General features: G+C 38.0%; 2 protein-coding genes and 1 pseudogene across 2 annotated transcripts; 1 reads left to right on the forward strand and 2 right to left on the reverse strand.

Annotated features, from left to right (window-relative positions):
* Window positions 1-1378: 1378 nt before the first annotated feature.
* On the reverse strand, window positions 1379-2767 carry LOC145583760 (uncharacterized). Its single transcript, XM_081640740.1, has 2 exons — window positions 1852-2767; window positions 1379-1620 (listed from the first exon to the last, which is right to left on the reverse strand). Exons 1-2 carry the CDS (start codon window positions 2765-2767, stop codon window positions 1379-1381), a joined length of 1158 nt encoding a protein of 385 aa, XP_081496866.1.
* A 4970-nt stretch (window positions 2768-7737) lies between these two features.
* LOC145583761 (UDP-glycosyltransferase 76C2 pseudogene) lies at window positions 7738-19193 on the forward strand (annotated as a pseudogene).
* Window positions 19194-20466: 1273 nt separating this feature from the next.
* Window positions 20467-27253, reverse strand: LOC145586100 (uncharacterized). Its single transcript, XM_081642839.1, has 8 exons — window positions 26692-27253; window positions 23269-23416; window positions 23009-23159; window positions 22691-22816; window positions 22505-22585; window positions 21713-21905; window positions 21350-21620; window positions 20467-21029 (listed from the first exon to the last, which is right to left on the reverse strand). The coding sequence occupies exons 1-8, from the start codon at window positions 26890-26892 to the stop codon at window positions 20767-20769; spliced, it is 1434 nt and encodes a 477-aa protein (XP_081498965.1). The 5' UTR covers window positions 26893-27253; the 3' UTR covers window positions 20467-20766.
* Between the last annotated feature and the right edge of the window lie 104 nt (window positions 27254-27357).

The following is a 27357-nucleotide window of genomic DNA, read 5'->3' on the forward strand; positions in this document are numbered from 1 at the left end:
TTTGAAAACAAAAAATCAAAAAAGAAAACAAGAAAAAGTTATATCCACGGGTTCAAAAGCTATAAGTTTTTGGTTTTTTTGAAAACAAATAACCAAAAAACAAAAAATCACAGTGATGCCAAATAAACCCTTACAAGTAGCTTTTGAACCCGTTCTATGTACGGGTTATGTATAAGTTATACTTAAATTTCACAAAATTACTAGAATAAATTTATTTGATCGGCTTTTGACATATTAGAATATTGGCTTACAAAAATGCTTTAATAAAATTAGCTAATTGTATGGTAGTTAATCAATAATTGATATTGATTATAGAGAAAGGTAAAGAGGGAGGACATATGGCAAATTCGATTTGTGTTTTTAAATACTAAAATATACAAGTAAATTTTTTGAAAGATTTTTTGTTTCAATGATCAAATTGTGTTTGGAATATTGTTTTTATTTTTCCAGGATTTTTCAAATCGATCTTCTTATATATGTGAGGGGTCTTGTGATTGGGTAATAATCGAAAGGCAAGACTGGACTCTTTTTCCAATGGTAAGGAAAATCCCAAACTTCTTGAATCAGAGATAAAAATATTATCAAATAAGTCAATACTTTGTTGGCTAGTCGATATCGGACTTGGGTTGTTCAAACTCAGCTCGTTACACTTGTATTCAAACTTGATGCGAGGTTCGAGCTTTGTTGTTACAAAGTATTTTCTTTACCTTCTTGGGATTGTTTGGAATTGGCTTTTGGCTATTGACTGATTAGTTTAGCTTGTTTGATCAGTTGAAATTATTAGTTGTATGCTTGTATGGATTGACTTTTTAAATTGGTTGTGTTAAGCTTGTTGTTTACAATAGTGTGGCAAAATCAATTGTATTGACTTTTAGCTTTTGGAAGAAAAGCTAACAAAAAAAAACCAAGAATCAAATATGTTTTTGGGTTGTAACCAAACTAAAAAGTCAAAAATCTAATCTCCAGCAAAAAAACTAAATACTTGGTATTCGCCAAACACTCCCCTTACCATAACTTTTAACTCAATCTAACTCGGACTTTATATCCGATATTTTTGTAGTCCATTTTTCGGGTCGGATATCCGATCGTAGCTCGTAGCCCCTCGGTGTGCAGTCTGTATGCGCAAGAGCTGAGCTTAGAGCATGAGCATTGGTGAGGTTACTCACCATTATCCACCTCACTTTCAACTATCTTTTTTATTTATATAGTACAATATTAATAATCACTTATGTATGTAAATTGAAACAATTTTTTTTTCTAATTTTTGAAATAAAAAGTACAAAAATAATACAATATATAAATAACATAGTTTATTTAGCAAAGACATCCATTAAAATTTAAAATACAATATTCATTAACAGCGACTTTTGTCATCTCTTCATTCGTTGCCGAAACGTCCCCATATATGTTCAACCAAGTCATTCTTTAGTGCAATATGGGTCTCCCTATCACGAACATTATTTCTATTTTCCATATAACCATTTAGATTGAGCCTATCCAATCGTCCACTTCTCACAGTAAATGGTTGGTTGTTGTTACTAGTTGATGATTCAGCTTCATTTTGGGGTTGGTCATTGATAAATTCAGTTGCATCATAATGCAAATATCCATCTCGCTCATCTTCAACAATCATATTGTGCATGATAATACAAGCCATTACAATTTTCCATAAAATTTCGGTCGACCATGCTAGACTTGGTTGACGTATTATTGCAAATCGAGCTTGTAACACTCCAAAGGCACGTTCAACGTCCTTTCGATAACTCTCTTGCTTCTTGGTAAATAATTTGTGCTTACCAGTTTGTGGATGTTTGATTGCTGGGATAAATGTTGCTCATTTCGGATAGATACCGTCTGTAAGATAGTAACCCATATTGTATGTATTTCCGTTGACATTGAAGGTAACCTCTGGAGCTTTTCCCTCACATATATCAGAGAACACCGGTGACCGTTGGAGGACATTTATATCATTACAAGAACCCGGGGTTCCAAAAAAAGCGTGCCATATCCACAAGTCTTGCGAAGCAACAGCCTCCAAGATCACCGTTGCTGTTTTACTTCTACCTTGATACATTCCTTTCCATGCACGCGGACAATTTTTCCACTCCCAATGCATGCAATCAATGCTGCTCATCATACCAGGAAATCCACGAGCATAACTTTCACGGAGGAGCCGTTCAGTATCCATAATATTTGCCCTCCTCAAGTACTCTGGTCCAAATTGGGCTACAACCCCTTCAACAAAGTGAGCCAGACCTTCTCTTGCAGTACTTGATGCGATTTTAAGATACTCGTCAACTGCATCGGCAGGTGTACCGTATGCTAACATTCGAATTGCTGCAGTGCATTTTTGGAGGGGGGATGCACTTAGTCTTCCGGTGGCATCTGGCCTTTGTTGAAAGTAAACATCACTTTCGCTTAGTTGATTAACAATGCGTGTGAACACATTCTTACGCATGCGAAACCGTCGACGAAACATATTAGCAGGGTACAATGGTTGGGGACTAAAGTAATCGTTATATAACTGAATATCAGCATATTCTCGATCTCTTGGTACATACCACCTTTGGTACGTAGGTTCAAGAGTGAATGGGACCTGATAAGTTGATGTTACAAAGGGAACAACAGCTGTATTGATCGCTTCCTCGATCAATTCATCTTCTTTTTGCCTTTGGGTAATTGATTCATGCCACTCTACATAGTCGTTCACCATGTAATCAAATAAACCTGAAGTAGATGAACTAGAAGAATTTGAATCAGAGTTCATTTTGTAATATTTTTTTGTAAAGAGGAAGAGAGAATTTTGTTTTTTTTTTTTTTTTTTTTTTTTTTTTTTTTGTTTGTAGAAATAATACTTATATTTATGTATTGAAATATGAAGTGTATCCCCTTATTTATAACTTCTAAAATAATTCAAAAAAAATGACTATTTCTGATAAGGTTTGTAGATATATGAGATATGATTTTCGATAAGGTTTACAGATTTTCTACATTGGTAATTTGTTGAATGGATAAACAACTCAAAAAGATTACATTTCTGATAAGGTTTGTAGATTTCTTTTGTATGACAATTCAATGTATGGGTACACAAAACAGTAAAAGATGAGATTCTCTGATCAACATGTGACATTTCAATGTAGCATTGCATGTCGGTCATATTTTACAACATTTCTCATTATTGAGCTAATTTTATATTATTATTATTTACAAGATATAATTTATTGGGTAATAAACAAAGAGCAATTATATTTATTAAAACTTCAACTTCAATGCATTAAGAAAAAACAACAAAATATTACAAAGGAAATTGTTAAAGCAACATAAGTAACATACATTACATCAATTAAAACTAGAATAATACACATGTAGTTTGACTACCTTAATTGATATTTAAACTAGCCTAGAAGATGTGCAAATTCTTGCTTTAATTTTAGATATATTTCTTTTTCTTCTTCAGATAGAATTGGTTTTGCAAGAAGGACACTAAATAGCTTGAACCTTTTTTCTTCTTGTTTCTTCCGAGCTTTGATGGCATCTCGCTCCTTTTGATACTCTAGCATACGTTCTGCTACATCAATTCGCTTTTCATCAACATCTTTGTGTTGACCTTTCATTACATTCATCTTTGATAGGGCTTGAGTAAACGACTCTAAATTTTTAATTTCAGAATACCCCCAATTTGAATTCCAGAATTGAAAACAGATTTACCTTTTCTTTTAGATGCTTTCACCCCGTCAGGACAACGGCGACGAGTATAAGTTTTTGGACCTTCATCAGTTGGAGTATCTGGCTCCGATCTTTTCGAATTGCCACCATCACTAGAAGGTAAATCCAGGTCTATTGGCTTCCATTTGTCTAACTCTCTCAACATCTCCCAACAACCAATTAAACCAAAGCGTGAACCATTACATGTTCCTCTATATATTTCATGAGCTTCGGTCATTTCATCATGAGTGTTGGTACCACTCATATATCTTTTTTTTGCTTCACTATAGCAACCAACCCATATACTCACATCTTTATTTATTCTTGCCCACCGACTTTTAATAGATCTTAAAGTTCTAGGGTGCATGGTGGATGGATTTTCTTCTCTAGCTTGATCATAAAGGGATTTTATGTTCCTCCACATTACCGCCAAACTTTGATCAGTTGCCGTCTCTGGATCTTCAACTGCACACTCTACCCAAGCCGAAACGAGGGCATCATCTTCTTTTGCACCCCATTTTTCTGCCCTTACATTAGTGTTGCTCCCGTGGGGACCTTGAACAACATCATCATCACCAACACCATCAGCATCATCATTGGCTTGTTGTTGAACCCTAGGATCATCGGGTGGGGTTAAGTTACTGCTTCTTTCTCCCTCGGGAGTTGCTGGACTGTTTTGAATTATTTGGTTCACACCATAATGTTGCGACATTGGGAACATAAAACCAGAAGGATAATTTTGGGGAATTTGTTGCAAATTTTGGTTTAAAAATTGGTTTGAGAATTGTTGGGTGTAATTTTGGTTTGGAAATTGATTTGGGAATTGTTGTACAAATTGTTGGTTTGGATGCGTTGGGTGGTTAGGAATGTTATAAAATAACATCCTTTGAGCATTTGGATTATAAGGGTTATTTGGATCAAAATGAAAATTACTTTGAAAATTTGGAGAATTGGAAGATTGGTTATTTGGATTATTTTGAGAGGAACCACTTCCATAATTAGGATTATTAAGATCCATAATCACAAACTATTTTTATAATGAAAAAAAGAAGAGTGAAATTTTAAGGGTGAGAAACTATATCAATATTAGGCTCTATTTATAGATAAAATTATAATTATACCGTTGGTAAAATTATTTTTTGGAAATATGTTTAAATGAAGTGAGAAACTACCGTTGGAGCATTATAGCAATACTAACTGTTAAAAATTAATATAGCCGTTGCATTCTACAGCAAACATCAAACACAAATAGCAAACATCAAACACAACTTGCAATATTCATGACAAGTGTCATGTGATAATTGGACCTAAAAAAAAATCAGATTCTTTGGTTTAGAAAGTCAGCAACTCACGCTCATATTCAGTGCCGCTTCAGACATTGCTACCTCATACTGTGAGTAAGTAATGAGTCAGATATTTCAATGGTAACCTAACTCAAAAAAAGTGAGAGATAGTTGTGAGGAGGGTACTGACTCACCGTTGTACATGCTCTTAGAGGTAAAGAGGGACAGGAAAACAGAAAAAACAGCAAAAATGCGTCGCCTTACTGGTAACTTTCTTCATCATCATCTTCTTCCTTCTGCAAATTCCCAATCTTCCATCATATACTCTGTATTTCAATTTCAATTTCAGTTTCGTTTCCGGAATTACTCAAATTGTGCAAATGAAATCGATACTTTTGTTGATCGTCAATTATTTATCAATCATGTAAGAGACCAATGTAAATTAGGGTTTTCCGACTTGAAAATCCCCCTTTCCCTCTTTTGTCAAATGACTTCTGTTCACCCTCTTCCTTCAATCATTGATTTCTGTCAATTATTCACTGCAATGTCTAAATTGAAACGTCTGCAACCTCATTCTACCATTATCGCTCTCTTCAGGGAGCTTGAGTTATTGGGTATTCAGCCCGATAGGCATCCATTGGGTATTCTTGCTAATAGTTATTGTAATTTAGGTCGTGTCGATTTCGGGTTTTCTCTTATGGGTAAATGCCTTAAGCTTGGATATAACCCTAATTGTGTTGCATATAATACTTTGATTAATGGGTTTGTTCTTGGTGATAAGTTGCCTTTAGCTAATAAATTGTTGGATAAGATTGTTAATCAAGGGTTTCAACCTAGTATGGCTACATATGCTGCATTGGTTAAAGGGCTTTGTAGGATGGACCGAAAAGCGGGTGCTATTAAGTTGCTTAGTAGAATGCAATCGGGTCCTTTTAAGCCGTGTGAGTTTATGTACACCACCATTATCGAGTCTCTTTGTAAGGACGGGTTGTTAAACGAGGCATTGGATTTGTTTGCCGATATGAAAAGTGAAGGTATTAGTCCTGATGTTGTCACGTATGCCTCCTTGGTTCGAGCCATCTATCAGTCTGGCTCTCGGAAAGAGGCTAAGCGTATGTTGGATGAGTTATTAGATAGCAACATAGGGCCGGATGTTCAGACCTTTACTACACTGGTTGACATGTTTTGTAAAGATGGGTGTTTATATGAAGCAGAAGCGGTTTTGCAGTACATGATTGAGAGAGATAAGGCTCCAGATATCGTTACTTACAGTGCATTACTTCATGGATATTGTTCGCGTTTTAAGATGAGAGATGCCGAGAAGCTACTTGATCTCATGGCTCAAAATGGTTGTGAACCTGATCTTGTCATTTTGAACACTATGATGAAAGGTAATTTTATGATTGGAAGAACTGGGAAGGCCCGCAGCTTATTCCAAGAGTTTTATAAGAAAGGGATAAAACATGATGTTGTTTCCTATACCACTCTTATCAATGGCCTGTGTAAAGCGAAAAAACTCAGGATTGCACGTAAATTTTTCTATGAAATGCAAGATCGTGGCATTCCTCCAAATGTTGTCACCTATGCTTCGTTGTTTGATGGCCTATGTAAAAGTGATAGTACTGATGTGGTAATGAAAATGTTGGAAGGCATGGAAAGAACGGGTGTTCAGCCTGATATCACCATCTACAATATCCTAATTGACAGCTTGTGTAAGGCCGAACGGTATGATGATATGTCGAAGTTGTTATCTGATCTTGCAGTCAAGGGTTTGGATGCTGATGTTAAAACATTCAATATAATGATCAATGCCTTCTGCAAGAAAGGGCGCTTATGAGTGAAGCAATTCAGTTACTGACTGAAATGGAGGAAAAAGGCTGCTATCCCAATAGTGAAACCTATGATAATATTGTTAGAACATTTATTCACAAGAATGACTTATCGAGGGCATTATACTATCGGGATGTTATGGTTGACAAGGGATTTGAAGCTGATGCTAAGAAATTACCATTGTCCAAGAAATCACTACGAAAGTAGACATAAATTAGAAATGACTGCAGTGATGGGCAGTTCTGTTTTTCTGTCTTATGTACATGTCAAAGCTCACAGTGCTATAGTAACCATATTACACAATACTCACCATTTTTAATAGCCTTGCTAAATGAAGAAAACTTTACACAATCATGGAATTAGAATTTAGTATGTTCGTATATACTTTCTGTTATTTTGAACCGGAATTCTGGTATGTTTGCTGATATTGCTATCTGAAACTCATATGCCCCTTGTTTTGGCCAGATTCAGGAAGAGAAAGAGTTAACAGCTGCAGGGAGAATGAGGGATTTTTTTTGCAGGAAAAAATAAAAGTAAAGTAAATTCAAATTCAAACTCAAACTCAAACTTAGAAAAGCATGTTTTTTTTAACACAAGTTCCAAATCAAGGGACCAGACGACCAGTGCATGGTAGGGGAGAAGCTGATGAAATGCAGAATTTTGAAAACTCAAAAAAAAAAAAAAAAAAAAACAGCTGTTCAATCCCATGCATAAATTCACATGTTTTGTTTTATTAGTGCTACAATGCATGCATGGATTCTTCTGCATTTGGCTTCTTTCAAATGTAATTCCAACTGCCAAAACTTCTAAGATAAATCCATCAGACGGTGCTACCGAAGTTTAGGATTCTGAATCTTCTATAAATAACTGTAACCATTTCTTGGTATATTACAGAGAAACCAGCTTTTGATCCGACCTAATGTCTCAGATAATACCCAAAGTTCTGAAACAGGGAGCAACACAGAGGGGGGTAAGATTAGTCTTATTCCCTCTACCCTTGCAAAGCCATGTTGCACCAATGTTCCATCTAGCCACTCTACTCCACGTAAAAGGTTTTGCAATAACCATCATCCAAGCTAAATATAGGTCTCTTGATCCTACTCTATTCCCACACTTCACGTTCCACCTCCTTGACGATGATGGCTTGCCTGATAACGCCACATTCGGACCAAGTAATCACACCACTATCCTAGCCACCCTAAACACAAACTGCTCAGAACCATTCAGAAATTGCATATCCCGGATTTTGAGAAAGGACCCCGTCGCTTGCCTTATTACAGATCCTATGTGGTCATTCACAAAGTCTGTTGCCACTAGCTTCGGCCTTCCCAGGATTGTGCTCAGGTGTGCTAGCATGTCTAGCTTTTATGTTTATCATTCACTGCCGTTTCTACGAGAACAGGGCTACTACCCTCTCCAAGGTACTAACCTTAGCTTTGCCTTGGCCATATTCTATTTCAAATTCTACTCGTTACTAAACGTGATTTTTCACTATATATCCATACATACCAACGTAATCTTTCGTTTATTATAGTACTTTGTATCTGTTAAGGAATCATTCAGGATAATATGAGAAAGATCAAATTTAAACTTACTAAATTAGGAAACAGGACAAAAGCCAAGCTAAACTAACTAAAGGCTTTCAAATAATCAACAAAGAAACAAAATATGTTCAAAGTCACCTATGCAACACGTGTAAGTACTATAATATGATAACGAACAACTCAGGGCAACACCCTGACTGTTTAGGCAAATCTCAACAAGGACGTATGAGAATCTGCTAGGTTTGAGGGGTAATAATAATCATACTACCAAAAGCGCATAAAATAGCAATAAAGCACTAATAAAGCAGTAGATAAGCAATGAAACAGCAATAAACAAACAGAATGAACTCTACTACGAAAAGAGCAAGTTTAGAGATACAATACTGAATAAGGAATAGCCTCCTTCTTCAGTAGGGACGAAGCTCCGTAGGTGAATGCTGAGTAATTCTATTATATTCAAAGTATATGCGTGTATATGAATGCTAAAAAATGTCTAATTACACTTATTTATACCTAGGGATCTCTAGGGTTTACAAATATCTTCAAAATATATTCAAAATCAAGAAGATCTTCTTGATTTATCTTCTTCCCTGTTCTGTAGGTATATTTTTGGCAAGTATCCTCTTGATTGATACGTATGATGGTGCTTTCCTTGTTTACCCTAATCAAGCCGTTTTGCCTTCTTTTGCTGAACCATTGATCTTGGATTGATGCCCTAGACGTTATGGGTCGTATTACAATACGGGCCCAACAATTGCCCCTAATTTTTATTTCCAAGTATTTGGAAGTGAAAATTACCTAAAGAAAATTCTAGAAAATATTTTGAAATTCAGAAATTGCTCCAACGGTTAGCAACATAGAAAGTGGTGGCGGTTTTAAAGTAACTTCCTCGATAACTGTGAAGGGCGGTTTTATTTCCGTCTTTGGTATTTATTGGGTGTGCAGGCTGTTGTCTAATCACTTCAATTGCTTTGCCCCTAATTTCAATTTCATCAGGTACTTTCTCTCTCCTCTCTGTTTGCTCTGTTTTACTTTGTATTTTTCTTTTCTCTTGTTTTTGCGATGGATGATCATGTGAGGGTGGTGTTTGCTGGGGTGGATGAGGGTGTGAAAAAGCCGAACTTGGTGGCGCAGAATGTCTTTCTTGTCAAGGATACCTATCCTTCCACTATTACGAAGGAGGAAGTCCAGAACATCGCTGCACTTGCACGTTTTCCTGATGGGGTTGTGGTGAAAATTCCGTCAGCCAGGGAGAGGGCTGACTGGATTGCCCCTGGTTGGGTGTGTTTCTTTGAGTACCCTTTTGTAATTGGGCATACGTTCCCTTTTTCTGCTCTTGTTCGTCAATTTCTTTCTAAAGTTAGGGTTTCGCCTTGTCAATTATTGCCCCAAACTTGGAGGGTATTGAGAATTCTAGATTTGCTGAGTGTGAAATTGGGTATAGAACTTGATGTGAGGGATTTGTGTTACCCTTACACTATCAGGACCAGTGGTAAAGGTCGGGTTGGTCTTCGCCTGAAGGATGGTGTTGGTCCTTTGGTGACTGATTTGGAGAAGGCGTTCGACAAGAAGTGGTATCACAAGTTCTTCTTTGTGAGGATTGATTCGTTGGGTGATGATTGTGATTTTTTGATTGACACTGTTGAGGCCGAAGGTATTTTGTTTTCTTATTCTTTTATGTTCTTCTCTCCTTCTTTGTTGATTTGGGCTTATTTGCCTGTTGGTTGCAGTGAGTAAATTGAAGCAACGCTCTTAGTCTCCATCTTTGATAGACAAGTTATACGAGTTAAGTGCAGACGAAAGGTCTTTCATCAAATTGACGCAGCCTGAAGTAGTTATTCAAATTAAGTCTTTGGACGAGTCTGATTCTGAACAGAAAGTTGCTCCAGCCATGTCTCAAGGTTTGTTTTCTTTCTCCCTTGTGAGCTTCGATGTTTTTGTTGCGCTTATGCTTTTGTGAATGCGTGGTTGGTTTTTAGTCTGTGCATTTTTGTTTTTGAATTGGTTGTTTCCTTGTTGAACATGTTTGCGCGTACTTGTTGGTCTTGGTTGTTTGTTATTAGCGTCCTTGCTGTATATATTTGATGTGATCCTTGTTGAGCAATTTCTTGAACTGACTGTATTCCTTGTAGATACATCAAGGTCATTGAGGTCTCATGATCTTCTTAGCTCATCTTCCATCTTGGGCCGTCTTAAGTCTCGTTCGTCCCCCCAGACTTCTGAGGCTGTTCCCATCAAGATGGTTGCTCCTAGGGGTGCTGCACCTCCGCCTCCGCCTCGTGCTGGTCTTAAGAGGAAGTTGGAGATACCCATTGATGTTGACGCTGCTGAACTTTCCTTTGACTCTCTCGCTCCACATGTGGATACCTTGTTGTTTCCTTCCTTCAAGGATCGCCAGTCTTCAATGACTTTTGCTGATCTTTCACAAGAAGCGGATGTACAGTCCTTCCAGGTATAGTGTACTCCAAAAAAGTTTTGCATAAAATCGACCTTATTGAAATATGCTTCTTACACTTCATCTTTGCTGTGCAGAGCCTCCAGTCCTGCCTTGGTGTTTTGGGCAAGGTGTCAAAATTTTCTCGGGTGTATGAGGCTATGAAGAAGGAGCGCGATGCTCTGTCTGACAAGTACAAGGCTGCTACTGAGGCTTTGAAGTCTGAACGGGCTAAGCATCGGGATTGCATTTCTGAGCGGGACGGGTTGAAGGGCACCCTGAAAGAGGCTGCTAATGAGGCCATTGATGCTGCTACGTACTATTATGGGAAGGCGCGTCTTGAGATGATGGAGGAGTTTCAGCAAGGAAAGCATGAGGCTTGGGATAATGATGGTGACAAGGCTTCTTTTGAGAAGGCGTTTCCTGAAGGGACTGCTGCTCCTAGTTCCCTACTGCTGAGCTTTGCTGATGAGGAAGTAAATTCTCCTCATAATGAAGAAGTGAAGGATGCCCCAGAGGTGATGAGGCCTGTAGCTGAAGAAGTAGCCCCTGCTGACAACACGGGAGAAAATTAGTTTAGCTGGTGTTGTGTCACCTTTCTTTTTAATCAAAAATGTACAACTTTGGATGCTGTTTCTGTTTGCTGCCTTAGTGCAGTCTGGATAATTTGTTTTTATTTTGCGCTAAGCTTCTGTAGCTGGATGCTTTGTTTAATTTTGTTGCAATGCAACTAAGTATTTCTGTCTTTCTTGCTGCGTGATTGTCGTTTCTGCATAGTGTGGTGTGTTTGCAGTTGTATCACGAATGTATTACAGTTGTATTACAGTTGTATTACAGCTGTATAGTAAGGGTGTTACTTACGTGTGTTTGTAAGTTTTGTGAGGGTAGTAGGTCTGTTCTTTTCAGGAATGCCTTGCCTTTGTTCTATAGTGAAGGGACTTTGTTGCATCCTTGTTCAGTAATGTCAGTCGTGTTCCTTGCAAAACAGAAGAAGGTGAGGGGTGGCCGTGGGTTTCCCCAACGGCCCTCCGATGCCAAAGTCAGTACTCGTAATGATCATAAAGTAAATTGACAAAAGATAAAGATAGATGAGTACCTTTCGTGCTGAATCTGGCTGTTGGAGATTTTTGTGTTTTTCTGTTTTCTGATTTTTTTGTATTTTTGCTTTTTTTTTTTTTTTTTGTGTTTTCTTGAAATATAAAATAGAAATAACAATTGCGTACCTTCTTCAGAAATGATATAATTTTAAATGTGCTGCGTTCCAGCTTCGCTGCATTTCTTTCCCTTCTGCATTCCTGAGTCTGTATGCTCCATTACCTACTACCTTGGTGATTTCATAGGGTCCTTCCCAGTTGGGTGCTAGCTTTCCTGCATTAACTTTCTTGGTGTTTTCGTATACCTTTCTGAGGACCCAGTCTCCGAGCTTGAATGCTTTGACTCTGACGTTCTTGTTGAAGGATCTTGCTACTTCCTGTTGGTATGCTGCCATTCTCATTTGTGCGTCTTCCCTTAGCTCATCTACTGTGTCTAAATTGTGAATTAGTTCTGCTTGGTTTCTTTCCTCTGTCATCAGTCCGTACCTTGTTGTAGGCACTTCTACCTCTGTTGGTATTACTGCTTCACATCCGTACACCAGTGAGAAAGGGGTATGACCTGTAGCGCCTTTAGGGGTTGTTCTGTCTGCCCATAATATGTTGGGTAGTTCGTCTGCCCATTTCCCTTTGGCTCCCTCCAACCTTTTCTTCATGTTGCCTATAAGGACTTTGTTGCTTGATTCTGCTTGTCCATTCGCTTGTGGGTATCTTGGTGTAGATGTGATAAGGGAGATGTTCCATTCTTTACAGAACTTGGTAGTTTTGTTGCTGATGAACTGAGACCCGTTGTCTGTAATGATCTCCGCTGGTACTCCGAATCTGCTTAGAATGTTCCTCTTTATAAATGAAATGGCGTGCTTATCCTTGATCTCCTTGTACGCTTCTGCTTCAATCCATTTGGAAAAGTAGTCTGTCATTGCTAAGAAGTACACTCTCTGCCCTGATGACGGTGGTAATTTTACTATATCCATTCCCCACTTCATAAATGGCCACAGTGTCAATGTTGGGTGTAACTCTTCTGATGGCTTGTGTGTCAAGGGCGCATGTTTTTGGCATGCTAAGCATTTCTTGGCGAACTCAGCTGCGTCCATTCTCATACTGGGCCAGTAGTATCCCATTCCGAGTGCCCTGTTGGCTAAATTTCTTCCTCCGGAGTGATTTCCGCATTCTCCACTGTGTAAGGATTGTAAGACTTGTTGAGCTTCTTTTCTTTCCATGCATCTTAAGAACGGTCCCGCTGCAGATTTCTTGAAGAGTACATTGCTGATTAGGCAATACTTGGAGGCTTTCTGAGCGAATGCTTGAGCTGTTACTTTCCCTGTTGGTTTCGTGTTGCCCAGGAGGTATTCCTTCAGGGGTGTTATCCAACTGTTGTCTTCTTCTTCTGTAGGGCCTGTTTGAATTTCGTAGACACTCATGGTTGATTCCTTCTCTATGGCTGGTGAGAGTACATGTACTAGAGGGATTGCCCCAAATTCTTCTGGATTGATGTTTGATCCCAAATTTGCCAATGCATCTGCTTCGTTGTTTAGGTTCCGGGGTACTTGTTCTACCTTGAACTCCTTGAATTCCTTGATGAGCTTCTTAGTGACTTCCAGGTAGGCAATCATTCTGGTGTCTTTCGCTGCATACTGCCCGTTGATTTGGTTTACCATGAGTAAAGAGTCAGAGATTACTTCTAGGTGTTGTATCTTCATATCTCTTGCCACGGTTAGTCCTGTAATGAGCGCTTCATATTCGGCTTCATTATTGGTAGCCTTGAAGTTGCACCTTATTGCCTGTGCTATCTTGTCTCCTTGGGGTGATGTCAGTACTACTCCTAAGCCCACTCCCCGTATGTTTGCTGCACCATCTGTATGGAGTGTCCATTTTTGTGCAGCCTTTGGTTCCTGTAAGGCTAGTACTTCCTTTTGTGCTTCTTCTTCAAGTGTAGGGCTGAAGTCTGCCACGAAGTCTGCTAAAGCTTGAGATTTGACTGCCGTCCTGGGTTCGTACTGTATGTCGTACCTGCTTAGATGTAGGGCCCATTTTTCCATCCTTCCTGACATTTCTGGTTTTCTCATGATAGCTCTGATGGGGTAGTTGGTCTGTACTTGTATGGGATGACTCTCGAAGTATGGATGTAGCTTTACTGAAGCAGTGAACAAGGATAAAATGATTTTCTCCAATGAGGCGTATCGTGTTTCCGCACTGAGCAGGGTCTTGCTGACATAGTAGATTGGAAATTGTTCCTTTTCTTCTTCCCTTGTGAGGACTGCGCTGACCGTCCCTTCAGACACTGCAAGGTACAGCTGGAGTGGTTCCCCTTCTTTAGGTTTGGAGAGAATCAACGGGTTGGCTAGGTATTCTTTCAGCTTCTGGAATGCTTCATCATGTTCTTGTTCCCATTTAAACTCCTTGTTCTTTTTCAGTACCTCGTAGAAGGCTCTGTTCTTTTCTGAAGACTTTGAGATGAACCTGTTCAATGCCGCGATTTTCCCTGTTAAGCTCTGTACATCCTTCTTGGATTTTGGTCGTTCTAGATCTAGGATAGCTTTGACCTGTTCTGGACTGGCTTCTATTCCTCTTTGCGTAACCATGTATCCCAAGAATTTTCCTGACTGTACTCCAAACGTGCATTTTGTAGGGTTCAGCTTCATGCCATATTGTTTCAGGATGACGAATGCTTCTCTGAGGTCTCTGACATGATCTTCTGCCTTCTTGGATTTAACTACCATATCATCTATGTAGACTTCTATCGTGTTCCCAATTTGTTTTTCAAACATCTTGTTTACCAACCTTTGGTATGTTGCTCCTGCGTTCTTCAATCCGAAAGGCATTACCTTGTAGCAATATATTCCTTGACTGGTAATGAAGGTTGTCTTTTCTTGGTCGTCCTTGTGCATGAGGATCTGGTTGTAACCACTGTAGGCGTCCATAAAGGATAACAATTCGTGTCCTGCTGTGGCGTCTACCATGGCATCGATGTGAGGTAGAGGGAATGGGTCTTTCGGGCAAGCCTTGTTGATGTCTGTGAAATCTATGCAAATCCGCCATTTCCCATTCTTCTTTCTTACTACCACCACGTTGGCAAGCCACTCTGGGTACCTTACTTCTCTGATTTTTCCAGTCTTCAGTAGGTTTTGAATTTCTTCGTTGATGATCTTGTTCCTTTCTGGCGCGAATTTTCTTCTTTTTTGCTTCACTGGTGTATGCATTGGGTCTACATTTAGTTTGTGAGTGATAACTTCTGGGGGAATTCCTTTTATGTCCTCGTGGGTCCAAGCAAACACATCTTTCTCTTCTTCTAGAAAGTCGTGGATTTGTTGTCTGATTTCCGCTTTAAGTTCTGACCCTATTCTGACTTTCTGATCTGGATGTAAGGGGTTCAGCTGGACTTCAGTAGCTTCTTGCTCTTCTGATATACTCAACTTCTCTTGGCCCAGCTGATCCTCTGATTGCTATGCTGAACTCTTTTCCGCAGATGTTGCTTTCAGTGCTATCTTGTAGCATTCTTTGGCTTCCCTAGGATCTCCTCTGATTTCTTGAATTCCCCATCTAGTAGGAAACTTGATGACCTGATGGTACGTAGAAGGGATGGCTTTCATTTCGTGTATCCAAGGTCTTCCCAAAATCATATTGTATGAGGACAGGGTGTCGATTACTAAGAATTTGACCTGCAGGTTGATCCCTTTTGCATATGTTGCCAATGTAATCTCTCCACTTGTCTTCTTGGTTTCCCCACTGAATCCCACTAGCATTGTTGACTTGTTAACTATACTCTTCTCATCTATGTTCATGTGCTTCAGGGTATCCAGCATGATGATGTTTGCAGAACTTCCATTGTTAACTAGGATTCGCTTAATCATGCAATTTCCAACTGGAAGTGAGATTACTAGGCCGTCATGATGACCTTCTACTGCGTCGCTTTCTTCAAACATGATAGGGATGTATATCTTTGATTTTTCCCTCTTGTCTGGTTGCTCCTTGTTACTTTCCTTTGCGTGCCACTTCGCTGCTGAATATGTTAGGCCGCATACTTCTGACCCTCCTGTTATGAAACAGATGGTCTTGACAATTGGAGGTGGGGGTGGAGGACCTCCTTGCTTGGACTCTCTATCCTTCCCTGAAGCTTTAGATCTGTCTAACAAGAGTTCTTTGAGGTAGCCCTTCTTTAATAGGTATGCAACTTCCTTTCTGAGCGCGACACATTCGCCAGTAGTGTGGCCAATATCTGAATGGAAATCACACCATCTGGATGGATCCTTCTTCTCCCCAGGCCTATCACTCCTTCTTGGCCACTGAACAGTATCTCCCATCTTGTTCAAGGTCCTTATTACTCCTGCAGGATTGACATTGAAGCAATACTCGTGTAACTTTGGTGGGAGCTCAGGATCTTCTCTCCAATCAGAAAACTCTCCTTCGACAGCGTTGACTGATCCTTCATCAAAGCGGGAACGCTGATACGGCTTGAATCGATTATCTCTCCTGGGGAAGTTGTTGTTCCTTCTTGACGGGCGATCTTCATCCTTTCTGAGCTCTGGAGTCTTTCTTGCATACGTATCCTCTTCGAATCTGACTTGAGCCATTGCCTTAGCTTGTACATCTTCAAAGGTTGTGCATGGATATTTGGTCAATTCCTTGTAGAGCTCACTGTGATCTAGCAATCCCCTTCTGAACGCTTCAATGGTTGTGGGAGCATCACACTTGTGTATTCCAATCTTTTCCCTGTTGAACCTATTAAGGTAATCTCTCAAGGATTCACCGTGTCTTTGCACAATACGGTACAAATCCGATGACTGCTTTTCTATTTTCCTGCTGCTGGCAAACTGGATCTTGAATAGGTTTACCATTCCTGCAAAAGATCGAATTGTCCCATTATCTAAATTAATGAACCAAGTTAAGGCTGGACCTGATAATGTGGCTCCAAAGCCTTTGCACATGATGGCCTCTCTGATGTCTCTAGAGATTGAGCTGGTCATCATCTTCTGTTTGTAAAGGGATACATGCTCATCAGGGTCTGTTGTTCCATCGTACATGGCCATGCTGGGTGTGCTGAACCTCTTTGGCACTTCTACCATGGCGATCTCTTCTGAGAAAGGAGACTCTATATAGCCATCTGATGCTTCTTCCTCCATGGGCTTTGGCATTCCAGGGATCTTGGCGATCTTGGCTTCTATTGCCTTGAGGTACTCTTTGACTATCTTCTCTATCTTTCCTTCCTCAGATCTTTCTTGTTCGTTCTGCTTAGGGGTTCCTGCATTCAAAGAGTCCAGATCTAGGGTTGTTTCCCTAGTGTTAGATCCTTTTTCCCCGTTAGGGGTATGAAAGACACCTGACATATCGAGCTGCATGGCTATACTTTCAGTGTTTTTTCTGGTATTAATGGTTTTGGAAGCGACTGACTGTATTTGGCTACGGAGGGCTTCATTTTGCTTGGTGAGACTGGTAAGCTTGGCTTCAGTTTGGACTTTTTGGGCCAACAATGTTTCAATTTGGCTTTTTTGTTGGTCTAAGGTTCGACGGAATGCGTTCATTCCCTCATTGATTTCGGCCATGGTAAAGGGTACTTGGTGCCCAGACATGGTGTTTGTATTGGTTTTTGGCGAATTGGTAGGTTAATCGATTATCAGCCCCACGGTGGGCGCCAAATTGTTTAGGCAAATCTCAACAAGGACGTATGAGAATCTGCTAGGTTTGAGGGGTAATAATAATCATACTACCAAAAGCGCATAAAATAGCAATAAAGCACTAATAAAGCAGTAGATAAGCAATGAAACAACAATAAACAAACAGAATGAACTCTACTACGAAAAGAGCAAGTTTAGAGATACAATACTGAATAAGGAATAGCCTCCTTCTTCAGTAGGGACGAAGCTCCGTAGGTGAATGCTGAGTAATTCTATTATATTCAAAGTATATGCGTGTATATGAATGCTAAAAAATGTCTAATTACACTTATTTATACCTAGGGATCTCTAGGGTTTACAAATATCTTCAAAATATATTCAAAATCAAGAAGATCTTCTTGATTTATCTTCTTCCCTGTTCTGTAGGTATATTTTTGGCAAGTATCCTCTTGATTGATACGTATGATGGTGCTTTCCTTGTTTACCCTAATCAAGCCGTTTTGCCTTCTTTTGCTGAACCATTGATCTTGGATTGATGCCCTAGACGTTATGGGTCGTATTACAATACGGGCCCAACACTGACCACACACTTGTTGATGTACTTTACTAAATGCTTTGAAACTGTTGCTCATGTAAATGCATTATTACTTGGTATTTTAACATGTCAATTCAATTTGTACTTGAAATCCAATGCACTAACAACTAGCAAATGAAACTCTTATTACATTCCTTTTCTTTCACTATTCATCTAAGTCTATCTCACACACAAAAATATGATTCAGACACTAAGTCAGATGAGCCAGTACCAGAGCTTCCCCCTCTCAAAGTGAAAGATCTACCTCCAGAAGCAAAACATAACCTCTTGGTTGATATAATTAGAGAAATGGAGAATACTCAAGGAATCATCTGCAACACTTTCGACGAACTTGAACATTTTTACATAACAAGAGTTCTACAAGTCCTTCCCATCCCTATCTTTACACTTGGTCCAATACATAAAAACTCGCCGAGTTTTCATCAGGCAAGCATATGGACACAAGACCATACATCCATTTCATGGCTAGACACACAACCCCCTAAGTCAGTATTCTATGTTAGTTTTGGGAGCATGGTACAAGTGACCAAAGCCGATTTTGTAGAGATAGCCTGTGGGTTAGCCAACAGCAAGCAGCCTTTCCTGTGGGTTGTTCGTCGTGGCTCGATTGAGGGATCAAATGAGACTGATCCACTCCCCTTGCCAGAGTATTACTCAGACACAATATGTCAAAGAGGAAATATTGTCCACTGGGCACCTCAACAAGTAGTTTTAGCCCATCCTGCAGTAGGAGGCTTCTGGACACATTGTGGATGGAACTCGATCATGGAAAGCATTAGTGAAGGTGTACCAATGCTTTGCCTGCCCTTCTTTGCTGATCAAGATATAAACACGAGGCACGTATGCGACAATTGGAGGATCGGAATGGAGCTGGACAAGGGAATCAAAAGGAGTGAAATTGCGAAAGCAGACAGAAAACTGATGGTGGAAGAAGATGGTCAAGCAATGAGAACTAGAATCACAGCTCTGAAAGAAAAAGCAACTCTTTCAGTGATAAAAGGAGGCTCCTCTTACAAATCCTTGGAAAATCTCACCAACTATCTTATGTCATTCTAATCATGTACTATACTATTTTAACTGTATTTCCTCTGTTCTTCTGTCCTCTGTACTTGTCAAAACTCTCATTGTTATAATGTTATGTACACACCATTTTAACAGCCTCGTCGAATGAAGAAAACTTTACATAATAAACCATTGAATTGGAATTGAATCAAGTATGTTCATATATACTTTCTGATGCTTTGAACTGGAATTTTTTGTATGTTTATGTTTACTCTCTTAAAAAAGTTTGTAGTGTATGAGCAACAAGAATTGTTCTCGCTCAAATTATTGTCCTTTTAGGCTTGGACACGCAAGTAGATAATAGCGTACTTGTTCTTTTTGGTAGATAGTGAAAGGATAAGAACAAAAAATTTAATAGAAGGCTAAAGAGTTAGTGGAAGATCTCACATCACATAAAATATGAAAAAAGTAATTCACAGGAATTTTAATGATGCATGGTAATCGATTCATGGATAACCTAAGCCAACGGTGAAATTACACTCGGGTGCTACCCCTAATCCTAAGGGTCTTCTCACACATGATGCAAAAAAAAATAGTAGATCTACTACACAAGTCATAAGTGTCAACATAAATTTCACTTGCACGTTAATTTCTCCATTTTCATGTAAAACAAACAAGCCTTCCTAAAATTACATGTAGACATTGTTACAAGTACTTAGAAATGAAAAGGATATACGTAGTACTTAGATTTAGAACTGAAGTACATACTATATTCCTTTTTTTCCTTTGATACGAAGTAACAAGTACATAGTACTATGTTCGTATAGTTGTTTTTAAAATCTTTTAAACAGATTCAAAGACAATAAAATTGAACTGTGTTCTTTTAAAGAAAAAAAGTTGTATTTTATTTTTATAGAATCTTTACGGCCATTTTTTTACATACATTTCAAGTTCTTTGAAGTCTATAGTTGACAGAAAAATTTAATTAAAACAACTCACTACCAATACCCTCGTATACTTCTTCCGTTCTTTTATTATTGTAATGTTTGTACTTCTAAAATACTAGTCTAAATACTCTACTCGCACTCTTCTTTAACCATGTATTACAAAATGTGTAAGCAAAACATAGTTTTTATGGTTATACAATTGAAGTTATTTAATTTTTAAATTGTGCTTAGGATAGCTTAATCCACCGTTACCGCATAATTAAAGTATATTTAAGGGGATAGGTTGTGAGCCTGTGAGGACAGTTAGACACACTAAAGCACAATTACTTCTAATCTGAATCTTAGCATCGCCTCGGAACAAAGAGAGAATTGTGTAGAACATAGACAAGCCTCTACCATTAGTACTTCAATGATGGCAACAACTCACTTCCAATTACTCGAACTTCATTAGAGACAACTCACCAATAACTACAAGTAGATTAGACGGGTTTACATCTTTAAACCCTCACGCTTCAGCGGTATATCACTAAATTGTGAAAGCAGAAGCACAAGTGGTAGGGGCACTCGAAAAACAAAAAAAAATAAAAAAAAAATAAAAGGTGAAGCATTGTCACAGACAATTAATAATACAAGTCCAGGGAAACATTAAAATGACACAAGACTCGGGTTCCCAAAGAACGGCCTTCAATTTTGGAAGGTGAAGATGATAAGAAGATACAACCCTCAGTTGGACCATACATGTACAAGGCCGTGCCTGTTTCCAGTATATATCTCATTGCGCTCTTCGTCATAGAAGAGAGCTGTGATGTCTTCCAAAGCCTCTGCGGGCGTACTCCTTATCCTTGAAGCTTTTACTCGCTTCTTTGAAGAGCTACCACTACTACTGCTACTGTTGATACAATCATCTTCCAAATTTGAGCAGTTATCTGCTCTTATTTTTGCAAGGCATTTTCCGGTCAAGATATTACTCACATTAATAGAACCAGCTGCAAGACATATTATAGTTAGAGCATATCAAGACATCTGAAAATTTCAAAAGATAATTTTAGCACACTAGTCTAAGACATCACAACAATAGGCATTCCCGAAGAAAAATGTGGATCTTACTATGAGAGCATGTGCGAGCAACCAATGAATAATACTTGCCAACAATTAACCAAAAACACTCAACATGTACAGGCAATAATCAAGTTCATTGTCTATCATGTTTCACAAAAAGAATAATTCACTGTCAATTTCTCAATTCTAAATAAAATTTCAGTACTGCATGAACTAAAAGCATCAGAAGAAGAATTAGAGGTTTTACCATTTCCTTCTGACAAGGGATCATCAGAATCTGCCTTGCAGTAGGAAATAATAAGATCTTGGTCACTTGTGATATATATGTTGTTTGTATTGCAGTCAGGATGCCACAAGAGGTGGTCCTCGAAGGAAGTGACAAGCTCACCACGGAAGTTCCACACAGCAACGGTTCTATTCCTAAATGTCAAGAATAACTGGTTCTCATACAGAAATATAAAAGCAGATGGGGTCATAAAGTCGGTTTTACTGACTTCAGTTAACTCAGAGTTCCGTACCTGCAAATAGTGGCAGCATACCATTAGACATAAATAATATGGTTGCTATATAAGAGAATATTAATTAAAAAAAACAAGTCAGAGATTTTTACATCAAGAATCTGAAGATTCTCATTTTCCTGCTTGACAAGAAGCTTTTCATTGAATTGTTCGATGAAGTCCACCTTTTTATTACGATGAATCAGATGATTAAATGATTTCAGAACAGTACCATCCTCAATGGACAGTATTTTCAACGGAACATGGCTGGTATTTTTGGTAAATATCAGTAGCATGATCCCTGGGCTGTTTATAGGAACAGGAAGGACATGTGAAGATCAATGCATACAAGAAGACGAGCAAAGCAAGTCAGCTACATAAGCAGAAGGAAATCAACATGCTGAAACATAATAAGTCCAACAACATTCACATTAACAAGCAATAAAACATATAACATGAGAGGAAAATCAAGATTTTAATATGCTTTAACAGCAATTGCTTTGATTCACCTCAGGGAGCAGGATTAAATTGATTGATAAGATATAAATTAAGCCAATGTACTATAATCATCTTTTGCCTAAAGCATTATCATAATCACAAATAGATGAAGGCAGCCTTAACTAATTTACATTTTACTCTATAATAAACTTGATTCTATGTTCACCAACTTCAGGCAAGCATAAAAAGGGAGTTGCAACCACTTTTCATTTTACTCTTTTCAGCAGCCAAAGCATAAAACTAAATATGAAACTCGCTGGCAAAAAAGCAAAAAACTAATACTTGATAGATTAATTAATGATAAGGATCACAGATCAATAAATTACAAACATACTGTCAAATTACGGTTATCAAGCCAGAAAGATTCACATAAGAGAAAAATTATCATTGCAAGAAGGAAGAATTACCTTATCTTAATCTCTTGAACATTTTTGTCAGAAATGGAATACAGCATAGTATAGTTCTTCAAGTCAAAAACCTTGTAAACACTGAAAATGTTCAACATATATCAGTTTATGATTCACAATGAACACAAGGGCAAGAATGATCAAATTCAACCATAAAAAATTAAAAACCCAATCACCAAAAGTTACCTATCCTGAGCAGAATATGTGAGGACCTTTCCATTTACATCATCAAACTCCACAAATCCAGGCCACTTTAGCGACTCAGACTCAAAAAGAGCAAACCCAGCATCTGGTTTTCCTCTCTTTATATATCTGGACAATTTTAACAAACAATTTATCATGATCAAATGGGAGAGCTTGTTGATATAGACGAACTACTAAACTAAACCAGGAAAAGAGAAAGGAAGGTAACTCTATAGTTTTTTTGCCTTGGTTATAACTATTTTAACACCTCGCAGAAACTCATAAATCAAAGGAGATCTGAAAAGAATAAAGTTTACGCACTCAATCCTAGTCGTTCTGCATTTCAAGGAACTGAAATTGTCAGATGCGTATACTGAAACTGTGATAAGAGAATCATTATTTTTGTTGTAGAATAAGCTTCTTATAACTTCATCTGGGCTGACATTCAGAAAACATATTCTCTGGTTGGTTTCTGCAATCAAAAGCACCCATCATTGACCAATCCAACAATCAAGCACACTTTTCAATCAATAGACCAATAATATTTACAGAAAGTTGACCACCAGATTCCAGCCACTGACCTCGGCTAAAAGCTGCGCAGATACCGGACTGAGCAAGAGCAAAGACAATGTCATGCGCTGCAACAATTTCAATAATTTTGGATCTCTTCCTGAGAAAAGGCAATATTGTAGGGCAGTGACCTTTTGGATCATGCGTATCATACTCTTCCTGTAGCAAAACAAAGAAGGCTTAGATACAGGGAAATGATAATGTTAATAGATTTAAAATTGCTTGCTTTTTGGGCGGTCTCCAACACATGTTTGAACACCACTAATCCACTATATATATTTAATAATGTACACATGTAAGCTGTGAATATCCTATACTTGGATACCACACATTGTAACGATTCTAACAAAATCTCATGTAATAAATTTAGTTTTCTATGTAAGTAGCAACAGACAGTCAAAGATTTTTTTAGTTAAAATTGGCTCATGACTATGGTTAAGATTAAGATGGAGTGCTTTTGCTTTACCATTACCCAACACATACATATCCTACTTTTAGCATCGGGCAACGATAAACAAAAAGCTGACAGCAACTGGCCAGCTGATTGAGCCAATCCAACAAGTTAAGAGATTTAAGATTTGATCTCACTAACTTATTTAACAATCCAATAGGAGTGGCCAAACTAAATCAACAAGAGAAAAACTTGCCAAAATAGATTTAGAAAAAAAAAAAAAAAAAAAAAAAAACTGAATGAATCTAAAGCTAGGAAGAGCAGAATGGAAGATCAACAGGAAGATCTGAACTCTTAAATGAAAGGAACCTTCATAGAACTGTTTCATTACTGATCAACAACTGCATACTCCGTACTTCTTATCATGAAGGTAGCTAACCCACCCATTGCATTGCCCAGTATCTACCCTAGGACAATTATTTTCTTAAAATAAAGAAGGAAAAAAAAAATTATGATGATATAAAAGGTGATTGACATTCAGAACGGAGGACATGGATCGAACAATATAATGTGGAATGACCACCAAATTATTTAGAATTTTCAACACAGAAGTATATTCCTGAAAATTGAACAGAATTTTTATTTCCAAGTGAGGTGCAATGCCAAAGATATCACCCTTCCCACTCCATGATCCACTTTCCTGACAACCTTATAATCTAACTATTAGTTTATCTCTGGTATTTCAAGGCATCATCCCTCATCTTATCACTCAATGAAACAAGGGCAAAGTACACATGTAATCAACTATATCCTCAACATCATATACAGTAATACAGAGTAATAACTACAGGCCATGTTAGATAAAATCTTTAGAATTCCTTTTCTTAAATGCTTCCAAACCTTTAGACCTTCAAATAAATCAGCAAGGAAGACATAATTATCTTCCACTTAAAGCAAACTGTAAACGCAAAAGCAAGCTTTCATAGCCAGTAGAAAAGTTCACCATCAACTTTAGAGTCACAGTTAAACACTTAGACTTCATGGAGATATATAAAGCATAAGGAAATAATGTGCATTTGCTTTTTAGTTCCAATACAGATGAGCACCAACTGTATAGTGGACTCTTGTAAAATCCCATCCAAACTAAAACTAATTCAAATTTCAAAGGTCACATATATCATACTTAAACCTACATTTCACTTGCACAAAAACAAGGAAATTTAAAAGGTAGATTTTGTCAAAATACCAATGCAATGATTCACACTGTGAGGTAAATTTCTAGCCCAATCAAGCCATCCACTCTGTATCACGTATTACTTTGATGACCATCAATGTAACATGTAAATGGAAATTAAAATCAAGAAGCACGAGAAACAAAAATTTCCAAGAATGTAAAAACAAAATATAGGAAAAGAAGAAATCTAGTTTAACAAAGAAACTAGAGATAAAAAAAAAAAAAAAAAATCTAATTAAACATATTCAATTCCCTCTTCCTATGGAAATGAAAAAAAGAAACGCCAAAAACATAAGTTTCCAAAAATTTTAAACAAATTTAGGAAATAAGGAAATCTAATTAGCGACTACGAAGCACAACAGAAATAAAGGAACTCTTAAATTCTACATTAAAAAAATAAAATAAAATAAAACGCTCAACCACCCCCCCCCCCCTCTCTCTTTTTCTCTTCCGAGCATCAATTTCCTCTTCCTACAGTTTAATGTACTCCCCCAGAATAGATAAAGAGAGGATAGGGAAGGTGATAAAAAGCAAGAGAGAGACTGAAAACACATTTGAAAACTTTATTCTCCACTATTTGGCGTCTTGAATCTGCAAACATACCACTTAGAAAGATAGCAATTACAACAAGTGGTAGGTGCAAAAGAAAATTACATATCTTGAAAGAATCACGTATATAATCTCCCCTCAAATGAGAGATGGGATCAATCAATCAAAGCCTTAATCCCATAAGTAGGGTGGGCTACTGGGCTTCATCAACCAAAAGTCATTATTTCGTATCCACAAAAATCTTCCTCCTCCAACCTTTACGAGATGGGATCATATAAGGTAATTCAACTACTCTGCAGCCAGTTGCTGCATGCAGTATCTGTTAGGATATTGATTAAGAATGAATAATACTTTGCTCAACTGATGATTATGTAACCCTTTCAACTTATCATGAACCAATCACCCCAAAAATTACTATTCTATCTCACTTTTTTCCCACTTTCAGCAAGGTTACTGAAAGAGAAATTCCATATAAGAAAGGTGATTCATTCCCTTCATCTGAAATATGTCCCGACCAATTCCAGACTTCCAGTAAACTCCTTATTCCCTTTTAGCTTAAGAACATCTTAACAGAGAAAACCCAAAAGAAAAAGGTCCTCCTTTCTCTAAAACACCACTGAAAATTGCTAAATTTGGGCTTTCGTACCAACATCCACAATGACTCCACCTCTTATCCTCAAATCATATCATAATCCACACCAAAGCTCATACAATTTTCAAATACATTGCCTACTCATGCTACCACCATTCCTGAAGCTCATATTTGTATAATTCAATTGAGTAGAACATCAACGTTCCCATAAAAGATCCAACATCAGACACAGTTAACCGAAGAATACATGGACAACGATCACGATCTTCAAACCTGTAAATCCCTAACAATACTTCATCCCTCACACGATTTACTCTCACATTTCATCTGACCACTACCATCTTCTATCCTACAACACCATACACTCCGAGCCCCAATTCAAAACCATACAAATCCCTCCATTGAAACCCAAGTTCAAATTCAACTAACTCAGTTAAATTATATAATCCACAAACACAAACACAACTTTCCACAAACCCTAACACAGCAAATCAAGTAATATAAGAAACCCAATTGCAAATTTAGGTTTTCAACCCTCAAACAAACAAAACAAAATTAGGGTTTCATCATGCTAATAAGCTTAAATCAAACGCATAAAAACAAATGCAAGACCAAAATAAGATACCAAATACCCAATAATTGGGTTAAAACAGCGAGAAAACCCTAACCTGCAAACGAATATTACGAAATCGTTCTTGAGCATCACTCATACTAAAAGAACGATCACGTTTAGAGCAAATCTCTCTCCTCTGAAGCTTCCTAACACTATTTACAAACCCATCAACACCACCACCTCTCGGCCGCTTCTTCGCCACGACTCGTCGAACGCTGCAAGGCCTAGGGCTCGCCGATATTCTTCTCCCATCCATTGTTTCTCTCTCTACAATTCGAATATCAAAACCCCAGAAAAATCGACAAATTCCCAAGCTTTTAGCAGCTAAAAACCCACATTCGGCATCAAATTGAACACCCAATTAGTTGAAAAATAAAGGGTTTTTAAGTGATTTTTGAGAGAGAGAAAACAAAATCAAAAGCATGAGTTTTTCAAACCCCAGATGAAAATTAACTTAACAGGATCTAGGGCTTTTTTCCTCTTCTTCTTCAACCCTTTTTCTCTCTCTCTTATTGAAGTAGTGATTGAGTAACAGTGAAGAAGAAGGAGAGTTTCCGTCGATCACTTTCTCTCTCTACTCTCTACTCTCTACTCTCTCTCCTGCGATGAGGAAGAAGACAGGAGAATGTGGGGAGAGGGAGAAGAGAATTATAAAAAGGGGGAAAATTATTACAGAGAGAAAACAAGGAACAAAGAGTAGATTTGGTTTTCAAATTTTGGG

The sequence above is a fragment of the Chenopodium album genome, chromosome 16, assembly GCF_948465745.1.
Source record: "Chenopodium album chromosome 16, dcCheAlbu1.1, whole genome shotgun sequence".
Taxonomy (NCBI): domain Eukaryota; kingdom Viridiplantae; phylum Streptophyta; class Magnoliopsida; order Caryophyllales; family Amaranthaceae; genus Chenopodium; species Chenopodium album.